The following is an 18,965-nucleotide window of genomic DNA, read 5'->3' on the forward strand; positions in this document are numbered from 1 at the left end:
TTAGGTAGAAATATGAAAACATATCTTATGACATGATGAAGTTTGACCTATTTGCAAACAAAAATTTAACTAGACAATCTGTGAGTTTATCAGCAATTCCTCCGATACCTGAATAACTACTTATCTTAAGATCTCCAGTAAACACAGTAAACAAGCAATCAGGATTTTAGTCTTTGCAAAACAGAAAGGTTGCAAAAATTTTGTTTACGTGTAGTTTTGTAATATTTTTTTTAATAAACAAAATCACAATATAAAAGCAGATTTTTTATCTCAGCAGGCATACAGCATTCAGTTTTGTTATAAAGCGGTGGAAAAGTTTTTAAAAGTTAAGGCAAACCCATAATTATTTGCTCAGTAATATTATTATGTATATTATTTCTCCTTATAGATGAGGGTTCTAATCTTTATTTTCCTGGCAACCGCCGCTGTTCAGGCATTAAATGACAAAGAAGAATGGGTGCAATTTAAGGTAAAACCATATCTTTCTAAATAACATACCTGTAACATATCAACTATGACATGATTAAAAAGTTGTAATTATTAAATATTTCTTGTCTTAAACAATTAGTTTTACTTAATATTGTATTTAAGTCAAAATTTATTAGCAATTTTGTAGAATTTAAAAAATAACTATAAATTGACTAACCGTCTAATTGTTTAGGTTAAAAATAACAAAAGTTACAAAAGCTATGTTGAAGAACAAACACGATTCAGAATTTTTCAAGAAAATCTGAGAAAAATCGAAAATCACAATGAAAAATATAACAATGGAGAGTCTACTTTTAAGTTTGGTGTTACCAAATTTACAGACCTAACTGAAAAAGAATTTCTGGACTTGTTGGTGCTATCTAAACATGCAAGGCCTAATAGAACTCATGCTACACATTTGCTAGCCCCACTAAGAGATCTACCATCAGCATTCGATTGGAGAGACAAGGGAGCTGTAACTGAGGTAAAAGATCAAGGAATGTGTGGCTCTTGTTGGACCTTTAGTACAGTAAGCAGTTTTGATTTTTATTCTTAAACAGGCTATATACCATTAATTACAAATAAATAAAAAAAATTCCTTTATAAAAGGTATATTTATCTATCTAAAAACCCTTAAAAGGGCTACAATTATCTCAAAATATTTTCTAAAAAGAAGAGCTTCTCTCTAAAAAGAGCATAATCATAATCAGTGTGACTACAGGCTTGACGTACTGAGCCACCAAAAAGTACATAGGTTAAATAAAAGTACATAGGTTGACTAAATGTCTTACAATGGAGAAATCCAAAGAATGAATATACTCCAACCGTCAGTTGCCACTCACCGTTCTCAATGTGAAGACATAGTATTATTCACTTAGAAACTCAGGCGCCTCGTGGAAGTCATGTAATGCCCCAGGGCCATATTCCTAGGGATTATATACATCCTTTGGATTTCTCGATTAATTTTTCAATATAAGGCATTTAATCAACATTTAAAAGATTTTAACCTATGTATTTTAGGTGGCTCAAAATATCAAACCGGTAACAACACTGATGATGCTCTTTTTAGAGAGCGAAATCGTTCTGTGATAATTGTAGAATTTTAAGTAATTATCCCTTTTTTATAAAAGAAAGATTTCATTAAATTTTAATTAAAATTAATTATATTTCTTCTTTGTACCGTAGACTGGGTCAGTAGAAGCAGCTCATTTTCTTAAAACTGGAAATCTGGTATCCTTAAGTGAACAAAATCTAGTAGATTGCGCAAAAGACACTTGCTATGGGTGTGGAGGTGGCTGGATGGACAAAGCTCTGGAATATATCGAAAAAGGAGGAATAATGTCTGAGAAGGATTATCCTTACGAAGGCGTAGATGACAACTGTAGATTTGATATTTCCAAAGTAGCTGCCAAGATCAGTAACTTTACTTACATTAAGAAAAATGATGAAGAAGATCTTAAAAACGCAGTTGCTGCAAAAGGTCCCATATCAGTAGCTATTGATGCTTCTGCTACATTCCAGTTATATGTATCAGGTACAATTTTGTTTCTATAATTGTTATTCTATTTTGTGTGAAACAGTCTTTTTTGTACGATTGTTTAATAACATGCTCATTATTCGCTATTTTTTAATAGATAATAGTACCCATTACTTTACCCGTGAGTAATGGTTCATTAGTAACGGGCTGAAATTACTCACGGGTTATTACTCACGGGCTGAATTAGATTTAAGTGGCGCATGCCACTTTTAATATTAATCGTAATATAAACTGCAAATAAAATTATTATATATTGATGTGATCTTGATTATTGATATGAGATAATATTTTGGATGTCATTTAATTTAATCAATGCATTAATAATAATCTAATTAATTTACCAGATCACATATCAATATGTTTTCAATCTCAGGGCTTTTTATAAAATTAATTACTTACATACGTGGCTTCTAAGTATTTCTCAATGGTTTCTAATCGGGATAGGAAAGAAAAGAGTAAAATAATAACACATATGGGTTACAATTGTAATCAAAATATTGTTTATTTTATTTAAATGGCAATCACTGCTTAATATCTGCTATATCTTATTATTCTTAAACATAACATTTACACATGGGAATCTTATTTCCTTTTGGTTTCCAATTGAAAGTTTTTATTAACATTTAACTATTATGATTTATTAGCAACAATTCTATTTAAGTTTGATGAAGCTTTTCTGATATTATTGATTTTGTTTCTTCAATTTTAAATGTGGTATTTAATACGAAAAACCCATACATTCATGTCCAAACAAATGAGACTGACCTTTTTCTGGTGAACTGAGAATGTCTTCACGCAAAACCCGTTTCCTGCTATCCTTGGCTGCAATCAAAACCTCGTCCTGGCTTCCAGTAATGTTCTCCTCTGAAACTAGCTCGTATAGCTCTCGTTTCCTGCTTCTGTCGTGATGCTGTGTTCTACCTTTTTCGAAACTGCAATCAGCTACCGGGAACTCTTGGCTCAAGGAGGTTCTTTTACTCTCAACCTGGCCTACCTCTCGTTCCACGATAGATACTCCACACTCACGGAACTACACCGGCTTTCTCACTCTCCGTACACTACCGTCTACTACTGGACTTCACTTCTCGACAGCTCAAAACATTCCGATCTCTATTTGTCATTCATTCCCCTACTTTCTAAATATCCCTTCCAGATTCACAAATCAAACTTCCACCACCAACTCTCATTCGCAGTATTCCTCAAAACCAATTTTTAATCTTTCTAAATATGCTTAATGGATTTCAAAAGAAAAATAGTTAATTCCCATTCTAAAATTACTTTCTACTAATTACAAATTTTAATGATCTATTATCTACTTCCACTAAGTCTTATTTAACATCGGCTAATGATCGAACCTTCCGCGAACAACGATAATGACCTATTATCGATTTCACTTGAGTCTTATTTAATCACTTCTTAAAATTAAATATAACAATTTGTTGTATACAGGTTGTTCTAAATTTATATGCCCGTGGTTGAGAAAATTGAAAATATTTTATATTAAATTGAATTTTGTTTATAATTATTAAAATTTAATTTTCATATCAAATAGAAATATAACAATATAGTTATATTAATATATTATTATACCTATATATTTTATTGTAAATATAGATTATAACTTTATGAAATACATACGTCCACCGAAAATAGCTATTTCCTATTTATTAGATTCATTGACAATAGATACAAATTCAGGGTTATAATTTTCTGGAAACGAATGGAACTTGGATTGACTATTTCTTGTTGTATTTTTATAGTACGTCAGAATTTGGTAATAGTAGGCAACCAATTATTCAGCCACGTACTAGGGGTAAACAGCATTTAGGTATTTTAGTAAATTATTATAATTTAAACCTCGAGTAGTTGACAATTATATTTTTCCTAATTAAAATAAAAAAGGTCGTAGAAAAAGTATAGTATTCTACTCGCGTGTAATGGCTATTACTAACTCTGATGAATTACGACACTTACTTACGGTTCGTGTCGCAAACTTCATTACACATGCTCGTCGATTAATATACTTATTATTATTATACTATATTACATTAATATACTATTATCAAATATGTTTGTAGGCATACTTGATGATACGGAATGCTCTAATGAATTTGACTCATTGAATCATGGTGTACTAGTTGTTGGATATGGCACAGAAAATGGAAAAGACTACTGGATCGTCAAAAACTCCTGGGGAGTAAACTGGGGAATGGATGGATATATTCGGATGAGCAGAAATAAGAATAACCAATGTGGTATTACTACTGACGGCGTATATCCAAACATTTAAGGACATGTTTTTTTAGAATTATTCGTTGTTTCGGTCACTTTAATAATTTGTTTCTTTTTAAGTAATCCTTAAAAAATTAGGTTATTTTTTTTTAATTAAAATAAAGTGCATATTTATTAAGTCAAAAATTGGCATTTTTTATTTAGTGGTTTTGTATTGTTAAGTAATCTTTTTACTCCAGTCGGGTTACATGATAAAAGGACTAAACCTTGCATGGAAAACTGTGTCAAATTTTATAATTCTAACCTTTAGAGCCGGTTGATAGTAGTGAAAATTTAAAATGGCGACTAAATTCGATTGTTGCCTTAGCCGCCATCTTGATTGTAAACGAAAATCATGATGAGAGTTTTTGCTCAGTATCTCCACAATTTTCAACTTTTCGACAAAACATGTCCAAAGTATTATATTTGTTGGAGATGGATTTTTATAGTGATAGGTTTGCTGGCTATTAGCTCATTATAGCTAAATTATTTGTCCTGTGTTCGGTCTACGAAATTCTTAACATTCTTCTCCATACTACGCCAGAACACTTGATGGGAAAGTGCTCAATAGTATTACGTCTACTTAATATGGGTCACCCGGCATTTGTACAGTTTTTTACCACTTCTTCGACTTAACTACTAAGCCAAAATACCAGTGAAAAAATCAAAATTCGACCAGACTCCGCGGAGTACATAACACTACGGTTTCTTTACAACAAAGAGATATTATAACCAATAATTATAATCGTTTTAATAAAAATAATTATTTTCTTATGCATATTGATAAAAATATAGACAAAATTTTTATTCAAAGAGGTATCAGACAAGGTTGTTTGTTATCCCCAACTTTCTTGAGAGCATTTATTTAAATTAGATCTATATTTTGGAATTAACACTTGAAATTATAACTACGACTCAAGTTTTACATGATATCTCTATCCTGTATTATTATGTAGATGTCGAACGTCAAAACTGGATGATGAAGGTTTATGATGAACAAATTATAAGCCTTCGAGATGTGGTAATCTCTTGAAATATCATGGGTTCAACGCATTTCAAACATAGAATTCTTAGATGCAATAAGTCAAGGAGAAGGTGACTTGCCGAATATGATAAGGTGACTTGCCGAATATGATAAAAAATAGAAAACTTGAATATCTGAGGCATATTATGATGAGAGATAGCAGATACTGGATATTGCAATTAGTACTCAACGGAATTCCAGTCGTGGGGTATTTCCTCACGACTGGAATGAGAGTATTACAATACTGCTATTCAAAAAAAGAATGTGTGTGTACTTTGTACGCACGTAAGAATTTATACTTCTATTATATGATTTCAGCGAATTAAAATACTTTTAACAGTTTATTTTTATTTTATTAAATAATAAACTGATTTTAATAGTTACATACTTACCACTTTACAAAAATTAAAAAATTAAAAAAAGACAGCAATTTTCCGCATTTGAACCCGGGACCTCCCGATCCGTAGTCGAATGCTATACCAATGAGGCTACGAAGGCATTGTTTTGACGGTTTCTCAGACATTATGACAAACCACGGTAACAAATAGACGAAGTGAAGTGTTAAATAAAAATGTTTTAATAATACGTATTACCTTAGTTCCAAGGAAGACAAATCCAAAGACACAAAAATTATAATAAATATATTTACTAAAAACACTAATATATTTTTCCACGCCTCTTTTGGACTGATACATGTAACTTAAAAGATTTAGCAAAAAACAATATGCTGTCTCTGTGCGCATGGTGCACAAATATTGGGGAAGGGAACTCTTACATAACATCTATAAAACCACAACTATGACAGTCGAATGGAAAAATAAAACAAACAAAACTAATCCCATAGAAATACGTAGAGGCGTAAGACAAGGAGATGTAATATCCCCAAAAATCTTCACCTTAGCTCTTGAAGACGTCTTTAAAGAACTGAAATGGGAAGCCATGGGTATCAACATAAACGGGAAGAATATCAATCACATCAGATATTGCTATGACGTTGTCCTTATTACAACCAATCAAGAAGAACTAGCCACAATGCTAACTCAACTAGCACACGCATCGGAGAAGATAGGATTAAAAATGAACATGAGTAAAACCAAAATCATAACAAATACAAACGACAGAATAAATGTAAATATAAATAATGTCAATATTGAGGTTGTTAACAAATATATATATATACTTGGGTCAAATAATCAAAGCGAATAAAAAGAACCAAACAATTGAAGTACAGAGAAGAATCCGATTGGCGTGGACAGCATTTGGATAGTTAAGATTGATACTAAAAAGCACAAAGATACAATAGTACCTAAAGACCCGTGTATTTGACCAGTGCATCCTTCCTGCTCTGACGTATGGCTCAGAAACATGGACAATAACAAAGTTCAACATAAACAAAATTGAAATAACTCAGAGAAAAATGGAAAGATCCATGTTGGGAATAAAACTACAAGACAGAAAATCAAACAAATGGATAAGAGAGAAAACAAAAGTAAAAAATGTAACTGAACATATAAGAGGGTTAAAATGGAGATTGTCGGGCCACAATGCGAGACAGGAAAATAAAAGATGGAATGCTGAAATACAAAATTAAAGACCGTGGACAGGAAGAAGAGGAAGAGGAAGACCTCAGATGCGATGGAAGGACGATATTGTAAAAGCTGCAGGAACTCACTGGAAATGCGCAGCCAAGGACAGACGGAAATGGAAAGATTTAGGAAAGGCATATATCCAAAGTTGGATAGAAATGGGCTAAAAGAAGTACTCAACAGAAAGATGGATAGAAAAAGAATAATTCAAAACAAAAATAAACGGTTTAGTTTTGATTCAAATCGCGTCTTGTTCCATCCCCTGACACGTGTTTCTAGGCTTACCCGTTATCAGAGAGACTTTTCAAGAAGACTTAATTAAACCAAAACTCACCGTGTAACCGCAATGTTATCTCGCGATTTGCTTCACCCCGCCTTTCCTTCTCGGATTGGTCGGAATCTTGGGTTTCCCGGCTGTCCGAGTCTGCCATTGGCCGAGATCTTGGAATTCCTGGTATGCCATGTGCTAACCGCTTCTATAAAAACCGGCGACTCCAAGTCTCAGCATCTCAGCAGGCGGCCCACAACAACAGTCTCAGAGAAACAGTCAAAGTCACAAAATACGTCGCTGAACGAGCAAGGACACAGCAGGCGGCGCGCGTCGAGTCGACGTCGAGGCAGCTTAAAACACATGTCGCGGTGTAACAGCGGCAGCTATGCTACGATTTAAAGTATTTGTATTTCGTTGTTGCCAAAATTAGTCGCGTGTTGGCTGCTGTACAATACGATGTCTGAAAGTTATGACGATTTGTCTTTTTAAATAAATGCAAGTTTACTTTACCTTAGACTAAAGAAAAAAAGAAACGCAGATATTGGATACATTCTATCATAAATGAACGAAAGTATAACGAATTTTTTACACATTTATATAACGAAATTAATATAATAAAGGCCCAGAGAAGTTTTTTAATTTTACAAGAATGTCTAAAAAATCTTTTCATGAGTTAGTAGTAGGTATTAAAGAGCCATGTTCAAGAAATAACACCGTTATAATCAAGTATAACAAGATACACAAAGTCATAAAGAATCAGGTGGGCAGGTCATGTCGAGGAGATGGATAAGGAAAGAATACCAAAGATGGTACTACTATGAAGACCAATTGGGACTAGGAGACGAGGTAGACCAAGAAAAAGGCTGCAAGAAAGTTTCAGGAATATAACATAGTATCGATGGAAATTACACACTGAAAAGAAAAGGCGAAAAATAGGATAAAGTGGAGAACTATGGTTCAGCAATGTTTACATAATAGACATCAAATAAAATTATACTTATAAGTTATTAGTATAAACTGTATTTTGACAGTTTGACAGTCAGAGTGGTCAATGGTTACAGATTTGAAAATTTTGTTTGACTGTTTGTGAAATTATGTTCAAAGAGTTTGAAAAATAATTTATTTAGTAGATTACTTTTTTTCCAGATAGAAATGTACCTAATTAAGTTGCCCTTTAAGCTATAAGATACAAAAATTAAAAATACAATGAGTCCCATATAAAAATAATTTGATATGGGAGTAAAAAATTCAAGTAAAAATATAGTTCGAGTCTGTAATTTCCATCATTAAACCAGATTTCGCAACACTCACAACAAAATTCGCTAGAAAACAGCTAAACGTCTGTGTTGTACCACGAAACACCGAATTGCAAGGGCAAACACCCTGCCTGGCATCCGAGTTGCCCCAAAAGGCAGGAACCTGCTGCTTCTTATAAGGAGCTAAAACCGATTGTTGCTGAGAGAAAGGTTCCCTCAGCCAACCTAACAGAGGATGCGAAAATGGTGATGGAAATCATCACCATGCTATTGCTCAATGTCCTTCCTGACAGAAGAGACTCCATTGGCAAGTTCGCATCTCAACTCTGTGAAACTTACTTTGGTCACCGTATGGTACCTCATCCTAAGAACAAAGGGTTAGAAATAACCTTTGTTCCCATCCGCTAAATAAAATAAGTCACATTCAACTGTGTATTGGGTACAGTCAACTGTCAGGGTATTGGTAGAAAGAGAGCTTTAATTAAGCAAATGCTCTTTGACAATAACATACAAATCCTATCCCTCACCGATACCCTGTCCAAAACCACGCCTAACTTTACAGGCTATACTTCATATCACCTACACAAAAGCCAGGTCAGCCGTGGAAACGGCTTGCTGATACATAACAGCATACCTACCTCCCCACACATCCTTCCCCCCCACATCCAATTTCCAGACCTGGATTTTCTGGCAGTTGACATATACGTACAAAATAACATCAAAATTACGATAATCTCCTATTACAAGCATCCAAATCAACCCCTTTCCAACCTGCTGTTAGAGTATTTTTCCACACTCAACTCAGCAGTGTTAATGGGCGATCTTAATTGCAGGCATACCCAATTCGGTGATAGTACAATAAATCCAGCTGGCAGAATGCTCTCAAACTTACTTCTTGATCTGCCAATATCCAGAATCACCAACTCCGAAGTCACGTTTTTTGGGCCTGCTGGAATGTCCATCGTCGACCATATCCTCTGCACAGATAATGTGCTGGGCATGTTCGATGATGAATGCTTCATTGCTGACTCAATAACCTCTGACCACCTTGCTTTGTTAGTTAAAACTAACTTCACAAAACCTCCGCAAATAAGACCTGTCATATATAGGGAAGATTATCGTAAAGCTAATTGGGAACTATTCCAAGACTATATCGATCATAACATTCCTCAGTTAGGTAATATGTCAACCATCAACGAAGTTGACACAGGAATCTCTAAAATCGAGAGCCTTCTACGGGAGGCCTCATCCTTAGCAATTCCAGTAACTCGATACAATATTTTTACTCCAACTCTACCTCCCAGAATAATCGCTAACATCAAAACAAAGCGACGACTAATCAGAGAGTATAAAAGATATCGACACCCCCTCATCAAAACAGAATACAACCGACTCTCAGCGTCCATCAGGCTGGAGGTCAACAGGCTGAAACAAGCTCAGTGGAGGCATGTTACTTCTCAGCTGGACTATAGAGAAGGGAGTAAATTCTGGAACAAGTTCAAAATCCTAACGAAACAAAAGTCTAAACATCATTCACATCTTGTAGTCAATAACGTCATCCTTAATAATCCACTAGATAAGGCCGAAGCTTTTAAAAGCTCTCTCCAAACAGCCTTCATCTCACCCAACAACCCAAACTTCAACGAGCGACACAGACGCAATGTCGAAAGGAGAGTGGAAGAAATACTACAAAACCCCCAACACATGGCAGCCTACCCTCATCCGATGGTGGCTCCTGTGGAGGAGGAAACCGTCAGGCAGATGTGTAACATACGAAAAAACACATCTCCTGGCCCAGATGGTATCCACAGAAGGTGCCTGAAAAAACTTCCAGAGAGTATTATACCCCTGCTTACAAACACAATCAATGCATGTCTCAGGTTGTGCTATTTTCCAACTTCATGGAAAGTAGCCAACACAGTCATGATTCCTAAACCTAGGAAACCACCTACCAGCACAGAATCCTACAGACCTATTTCTCTTCTTAACACTCTAGGTAAAGTCTACGAGAGAATCCTCAAGGAGAGACTCGTAGAATTCCTAGAGACAAACCACATTCTCCCCAGTTTTCAATTTGGATTCAGAGCTGAATATTCCACACGTAACGCATTCATTGAAGCAGCTACTTTCATTTCCCAAACCATTAATGAGCATAGAAAATATGCTATAGGCATCTTCCTAGACGTCCAAAAGGCCTTCGACCAGGTCTGGCACCCAGGCCTGATCGAAAAACTCCACCGATTTGGACTGCCTATAACATTTATCAAACTTATTCATTCCTACCTCTCAAATCGAACAATTCGCGTCAAAGTCGCTAACCAATTATCCACCCCATTTACTCCTCAAGCAGGAGTGCCACAAGGATCCATATTAGCTCCTATACTATACACAGCGTACAACAGTGACATTCCCCATCCCATTAATCGAACCGAGTCAATCCTACTTTACGCCGACGATACTGCACTGCTCACTGCAGGCACTGCGCGAGGCACGCTAGGACGGCCCTCTGCCTTCGATAGGGCCCAAACTCTATTAGACAAGGTAGTGAGGTGGTGCAATAAATGGAGAGTCACCCTCAACCCAGCCAAAACACAAATGATTGCCTTCAGACACCCTCGTAGTGCTAGGTGCGAAACAACCAGAATAACCCTTCAAGGAGAAACTCTTGAATATCGTCCGTCGGTGGTCTACTTGGGAGTCCACTTCAGCAGGACGCTCAATTGGAACATCGACATCCAACACACCCTAGACAGGGTAAGAAACAGAGCTAAACTCCTTGGGGCGTTATCTGGAACGTTTGGAGGCACATCTAGCAAGACTCTCCTGCACACCTATAAAACCTTCATAAGGCCCATTATCGACTACAGAGCGCTCCTTTATGCTTTGCTAAGTCGATTTTATACTAATAAAATCCTCGGATGCGAGCGTAGAATTCTCAGAAAGTGCCTCAGGAAACACTGGAGATATCCGTCGGTATTGGTACATCCACTCGCTAAACTACCCCCCATAAATGAGAGAATCCGTTCTCTCAGCAACAAATATGTCATACGAACGATTAATGGTAACAACCAAAGGGCTAAAAATGTCCTAATTACCCCTTGCAATCGGCGAGGGCATATAATCACCGGGACTCCCAAAAACAAAGTTCCATTCCCTCCGGCCAATCTTCTACAATTGGCCAGAAACGAACTTTCCGATGAGTACTACGAAATACTTGAACAAACTCCCTTAATGTATCGCAGATAAACAACTGCATCCCCACACGCTGATCTAAGAGCCGTTCCTCTAAGGTGACAGATTTGGAACCCCCTCACTGACTGGTCGCTTGCTAAGCATGGCAATTTCTATCTTTCGCTTCTACAGCTTCTGCGCTAAAACCACCTTCTTAACCCAATCCACTAGCAATTCTGCTTCTCCACATACCATCGACGCAATCTCCCACACTCCTGAAAAGGAGGATCCTTCACCCTGAAGAGGCTTAAGCCTAAACGGGGTATAAACGACGAGTTTTCAATTCAAATTCACCACGAAACACGCATATATGATATGCCGTCGAAGTCGTAAAACCGCTTGGGCGACATGTGGTTTCTAGGATGAGTCGCGGGAACGCCGCTCCGACGAAAATTTTAAGAGCGACTGGTGTGTGTCACTGCATCAACGTATAGTAAGGGATGCGTCGCTTTCAACATCTCAGCAGGAGTTCAGTCGACGTACACCGTCCCGTCTGTGTTAGCGCTTATTCCGAGAGTTAACAACAGGTGACAGTCACAGAGCTGATGGCAGACAAGGCAAGGGAAAAATTTGCGTAGCTGGAGCACCACCCAAGCCACATACTGCGAGAGATTCTAGGGTAAACGCTTTCCACCGGTGGAAGCACAAACGTCCTAAACAACAGATAGTGGAATAAATAAGTAAAGAAAGTGGATAAAGAAAATAAAGCAAAATAAATAAAGAGAGATAGAGAAGAATAAAGAAGTGAAAATAGAAGTAGTGATAGTTCGTAACTCGAAACACTAAGTGCTGAGGAAACATTCAGCCCATGCGTAGGTCCAACACATAATCCTGCTTAAAATCATCCGACAAAAAGAATAAAAAAAAACAGAAAAATCCGGGCAAGTAGGGTCCGAAAAATATTTGAGCACCAGGTCACTGGACCGAGCCCCGTTAGGCTCAGTTCAGTGACTTGTGGCCCAAGCAATCAATTTTTAGTTCGCGGATAAGTAAATAGAGGATACAGGCATAGAGCGCTTCACGCTGGTCTAGTTTTGAAATCGATTAGGGCACCACATTGGAATCTTTTTACCCAGGATTTCCATGTGGAGAGCATTTAGCTGATAGTTGTGCCCCTATAGCGCATTAGCGTGCTATGGGGGGAAAGGGATGGTCTGGAGCATTGGAGGGGTGGAGTGACTCCTGTTTTTGCTCGGGTTAATACACCTCGCTCCAATGAATTGTTACACCCGAATGTGCTTTTCGATAGGGTGGACATTTTTCACAGGCTGGGTTAAATCAAATTGATTGCTTGCTCGGCATCTCAATCTGCAATCGTCTTTCAGCCTGCACGGGCTTGTTCTGTCAACTGGGGACGCTGCCACTATCCTCCCTGGACTCTGTGGTCTGGGAACATGGGATTAGAAATAGTTGCATCATTTTTTTGTGGTTCTCTTTTAGGTTTCTACATTATTTAATAATGTTAACAAACGAAGAGCTTTGGCTTGGAACTAGCAAAATGCATCTCTAAAATAAGCAGCGTGGGAAAAGCAACTTTACTTTTTAGGGTATATAATGTAAGAAATGCAAATACTCAACCCGGTTCTTTTCAGAATCGCCCTCAAGTACTTTAGAAGCCGTAATTTATATTTTAGGTTTCGTAATGTAAGAAACTGCATTGAGTTATTGTCAAAACTCGGTGCAACCCCAGCACTTGCCTGTGTCAAGGCGTATAGTGCTAACCCCATTGCCTTAGCCATGCAGGGGTGAGGCGTCAGCAGAGAACCTGCAGTGCCGTGCGTAGATCAAAAACGGACGAGGACCGAATAGACCAGGGGTGAACTGAGTAGCTCTTTGCATGTTATAAGTTGGAGGCCCTTCGAGGGAGACTCCAAATTATTTCCCTTATTTTGGAGAACCGAAGGAATATAACTAATCAAATATTTGTGCTGGAGTATGATAAGAATGACTTCTAATGCCGAAAAATAAAATGAATGTCGATGACGATTCAAGTAAACTGTTTCTCTATCTCTCTATTTTGTCGTTTCCCCATTACTGAGGATCGTGATTTCTCCCAATACTCCTAACAATGTTTCTCCATTGGTCTCTATCTTCAGCTGCTCTAAGAGCTTCGCAGGATGAGTTTCCAGCTGAATTCTTTATTTGGTCAGACCATCTAGTTGGTGATCGTCCGCTTCATTTTCTCCCCGGAATGTTTCCAGAAACAATTAATCTATCCAAACTGTCGTCACCTCTGTGAACCACGTAACCAAATAATTGTAGAATTCGTTGCAGACATATTATGGACAGCCTTTTTTTAATATTGAGTTGGTTTAGAATGGAAACGTTTGTCCTATGAGCTGTCCAAGGTATGCGCAGCATTCTTCTCCAGCACCACATCTCAAAGGCATCAATTTTTTGGCGTTCGCATGCGCGAAGAGTTCAAGTCTCTGCTCCGTATAGAAATATTGAGAATACAAGGGCATTCACCAGTCTCGTCTTGACATTTTGAGAGATAGATCTGTCTTCCCAAACTTTAGATAGGCGACTCATCGCATTTTTTGCCATACCGATACGTCTCAAACTTCTGCTTCACAGTTACCGTCGTTAGTTATACTAGACCCGAGATAGTAAACTGTTTACCCTGGTATAAAATGCCAAACTGGCGACACTTAGGGAAATATTCCACCAACGCATCTCAGTTTACCCATCTGAATCAATATCATTATGTGCTCTAATACGGAGTATAGGGTAAAACAAAATAAAAATAAACTGTTTCAATAAAAGTTTTGATTCAAATCGAGTCTCTTGCCATCCCCTGATACGAGTTTATAGTTTTACCCGTTATCAAAGATGCTTTGCAAGAATGGACTGGCTTATCCGCAGATGAATTGTTGCATACCGCATAAGATTCAGAATAGTAGGTATCTGCAAATGTTCATGGAACCTACCTACGCTTAAATTTGGGAACGGTAGTCAAAAAAAAAAAGAACTAGCTAATTAATATTTCCAAATAATAATATGCACATATCAACTAGCATTTATTGAAAAATATTTTTTTTATTTATTTTATTGAGTCATAAAGTATTTATTTTTTATCTTTGCTTTTGCTGATACCGTATAGTATTTAATTACAAAGGCCAAATTACCAAAATTGTTGATGACTGAACTACAACACGTTGATTTCGACACATCATGTCGAAAACGTGATTGACCCCAATGTTTCACGTACGCATTTGCATACCATTTACCGGAATTAATTGTAATCATATGTGTTTTAAATCGCAATTTAAATGGAACAAGAATCTCCGGTATTTGATTGTCGAACAAAATTCGACTGGTTCAAATACGGATTTAGAGTACCCTTGATGAAAGCTCTGATTTATGTTCTCATTGTATTTAAAATTTTATTTGTTATCGTGATAAATACCAAAAAAACATTGTAAGTGATAGTTGTTAAATATCATTTTTCCATAATATTGGTGAAACAATTACATGAGATAAACCCAAAATTTCAAAATCCAAAACCTAAATGTACAAAACCATAATACGACCAGCAGTGACATACGTAAGCGGAACATGGACAGCGAGAAAGAGAGAAATCAATAAACTATTAGTATGGGAATGCAAAATTCTGCCAGTTATACATATTTGCCAACGAAAATTTGCCCCCCAACCTCCCACCCCCAGAAACTCATAAACCAACAGTTTCTTCACAATTAAAAAAACACGTCAATTTGTATTGGAAGGGGGACGAATTTTCATTCATGCCCTCAAATGTAACCACCAACTGCCCCGTATCAACCCCCATTTTTTTTTAAATAGCAAGTGTAGAGTGGCACATCATTTGGAAGGTATTTTTTTTTCTCTACATGACCCTCTATTTCATTTTTAATTTGCGGAATAATTTTAAAAATAATTTCGGATTTAACTAATTTATAAAAAATTTGTTAGTCCAAAGTCCAAAATTATCTTTAAACTTATTACGTAAATTAAAAAAAATAAAGTGTTGTATAGAGAGAAAAATTACCTTTTAAATAATGTGCCACTCGACCACACTTGCTATTTAAAAAAATGGGGGTTGATGCGGGAGAGTAGGGGGTTACATTTGAGGGCATGCATTTTGCATGAAAACTCGTCCCCTCTCAATATGAATTGACGTGTTTTTTTTGAAGAAGCTCTTGGTTTCTAAGTTTCTGGGGGGTCAAATTTTAGTTGGATATAGTCACTGGTTGGATATAGTCATTAGTTGGATAGTCAATGTATAATAATATGGTCCATGCAAGGACAGTGTGACAAATGAATGGACAAGCAGATACTACAATGAATTAGAGACTCTCCTCGGGCAGGGAAACATCGTGATATACATAAAAGCCAATAGAATAAGATGGGCAGGCCACGTGGTATGGACTGATGACGACAGGCAGATAAGCCATGTGCTTTGGGAAAGACCAGAGGGTAGAAGATCGCCAGGACGGCCTAGAAAAAGGTGGAAATATGTAGTAAGAGAAAAGTATCCCTGGTACTGTTGGACTCGGACAGGAGAAGAGAACTCCCTAGGGCCCACAGACCAGAGTATGGTCCATGCGTCCCGCGTGCCCCCCATTACCAGCCGCCTACCAACTAAAACCACCCCCTCTTCCGACCCGGAATATCCCTGGACGTGTTCTTTAGAGAACGATACATGGGGATATTCCGCGCTGTCTAGGATGTAAGTTAAAAATATATGTGTCCTATTTATCTGCCTGAGAGCGGCAGGAATGGGTGGAGGTTCTTTTCCTGAAGTGGAAAGTGAGCTAAGCGCCTATCGGGAAGCGATAGTGCTTAAGTGGATCAAGGATCGCGATTGGGTCATTAACTAGGATCGAAAGCGATTTTTTTTTTATTTATATGGTGAGAAAACCCACCTCATCCATTTTGCTCTGCCCGCTTGAGTATCGTCCTTTCTTTAATTATGTTAGTTACGACATCAATTATGTATTCGTAGTTGTTTTTATTGTCTAACGCGAGGTTCAATATATTGTCCGGACCTATATCACCGAATCGGTTTCTGAGCCTGGCCTGCCGCGAGCGAAGACGCTGCACCGAAAAACACAGTGCTCTGCGTCCTCCCTCACGTGGCAGGTCAGGCACAGGTCATCGTTAACCTTTCCGATGCGGTGTGTGAACGCTCGGAATGGGTTATGTGCTGTTAAAAATTGTGCAAAATAAAAGTTGGTCCTCTTGAATTTGCAAGCGGACCACGACTTCACATTCGGGATTAATCTCTTCGTCCACTGGGCCTTATTGTGTTCCGCCTCCCATTCCGCCAGAAGCCGTTCTCTGACGACCGCTCTTGCTTCCGGCAATTGACCGTTTGTTGCTTTGTAGAGGGACATACGTTCCCTGGCTAGCAGGTGGATAAGAGAGGCGCCCGCGATTACTTGCAGGGCCGTGGTTAATACCATCCGGTGTGCACTGCATACGTTTAGCAGAGGCTTCCTCTGCGCCTTGTTTAGCATATGTTTGTATGTTTGGTACCTTAGAGCCTCGATCCAGACCGGGGCCCCGTAGAGAAGGGTCGACTGTACAATATTGAGGTACAGTTTCCTCTTGGCACTACCAGACCTTCCGATGTTTGGTTTTATTCTCCGGAGGGCTGCGGTTTGTGCCTCTGCCTTCCCTACCACCCTTGTGAGGTGTTTGGAGAAACTAAGTCCTCGATCGAGGTCTATTCCCAGATATTTGGCGCAAGAGGAAGGTTTTACCTCGTTGTTTACGAAGCGAAACAACAGGTCGGTTCCTCCTCTCGGTGACTTAAGGACCACCACCTCTGTCTTAGCGCTTGCAAGCTCAAGATCGTTTTCGCTCATCCAAGCGCTTACACGATCGAAACATCGCTTCGCCACCTCTATCAACTCCCAATAATAGTCGTGGGTTATAAGGATTGCCAAGTCGTCCGCGTACGTGACCGCCTCGCAAGACCGCCCGTAGCGCAACTTGAGAACTTCGTCATAAATAATATTCCAGAGTATCGGTCCGAGGACCGACCCCTGGGGGACCCCGGCCGAAAGCTTAATATTATCGTAGTTATTGGTTTTTAGGATCCTGTTGGACAGATAGCTCTTTATTATATTAATAAGATAGGTGGGCAGATTGAGGGCGTCCATCTTGCTGATAATATGCCCTCAGTTCGCCGAGTTGAACGCCTTTTTTACATCGAGCATTATTAACACGGCCTATCTCCTCTTAGAATTTCTCACGCCTTCCGTGATGTGCCTTACAGCGTCTACCTCCAAAGTAAGAGAAAACCTGGAGTAGATGGAAGTGAGAAAATGGGAAATAGTAGCACACGATCGAAACCAATCGAAGACAATTGTAAGCGAGGCAAAGACTCACGAAGAGTTATAAAAGAAAAAGATAATTAGCTAAATGAAACAATTATGGACTTTACATAAGAAGTCTAAGTAAAATAGTCTGTATCCTTTATAAAATAAGCACTCCTTTTGTTTTCGAGCAGGGAGCCATGTCTCACCATAAGTTAAACTATTAACATCGACTTAGCGCCGCTTCAATTAATTTATTAATTGAAATTCATGTTACATTAAAGTTTCATACACAAAATAGTGGGCTAGTTTCAACTACAAAAAATAGAATGTTTCACTAATGATGATCTGATTAGATCCAAAACGTTCTGGAATTTTAAAATCCATTTAGATGAATATTTAAGATTTTATTAAAACAATATACTTATTTCTCTGTAAGTGTTCAATCTCAAAGTAATCCCTTAATTTGTAATCTCACATTTTTTCTTAACTTCCTAAACTTTTATAGTTTCACCATGTATAATTGAAACATTGGGAAACATCGAGTAATATTTTAATAATTAGAGTTCATTCAACCTGCAAACTTAGTAAATTGCCAAATAATGTATTTTCCAATTGAACTTTAAGTTTTGCAATAGCTTCCTTTAAACTGTAGTTGCAACCTTTCAAAAAGTAAGGTCCGTAGTTCGGTTGTCATGCAACTTATTGATGAATTGCATATTTTGACGAGATTATAAATTTACCAAGGGGACTATTTTGGGTTGCAGTCTAATTGAAATAGTTACCTCGTTAACAAGTGCGTAAGTCGTTGTTAGAAGTTACGCCGAGTGTAATTATTATCAGTAGCTGTCATTAAAGGCAGTCTATCATAGAAAGTTACCTGAACATCATCTATAGTGTAATTACGTAGCTGTGAATAAAACCATATTTTTACTCCACACTCAAACATTTATTTACCATCGTCGATCGAGAAGAAGCGGAAAAAGGGGCATCACAAAGCAATTCGATCCTGAGATCTACGTCGAATTGTCCATTGG

General features: G+C 37.7%; 1 protein-coding gene across 1 annotated transcript; it reads left to right on the forward strand.

The window, feature by feature from the left end:
* The first annotated feature begins 272 nt into the window (after nt 1–272).
* Nucleotides 273–4,423, forward strand: LOC114333232 (procathepsin L). Its single transcript, XM_028283091.2, has 4 exons — nt 273–469; nt 662–997; nt 1,654–2,002; nt 4,084–4,423. The coding sequence occupies exons 1-4, from the start codon at nt 389–391 to the stop codon at nt 4,293–4,295; spliced, it is 978 nt and encodes a 325-aa protein (XP_028138892.1). The 5' UTR covers nt 273–388; the 3' UTR covers nt 4,296–4,423.
* The last annotated feature ends 14,542 nt before the right edge of the window (nt 4,424–18,965 follow it).

Source organism: Diabrotica virgifera, chromosome 1 (genome assembly GCF_917563875.1).
Source record: "Diabrotica virgifera virgifera chromosome 1, PGI_DIABVI_V3a".
Lineage (NCBI taxonomy): Eukaryota > Metazoa > Arthropoda > Insecta > Coleoptera > Chrysomelidae > Diabrotica > Diabrotica virgifera.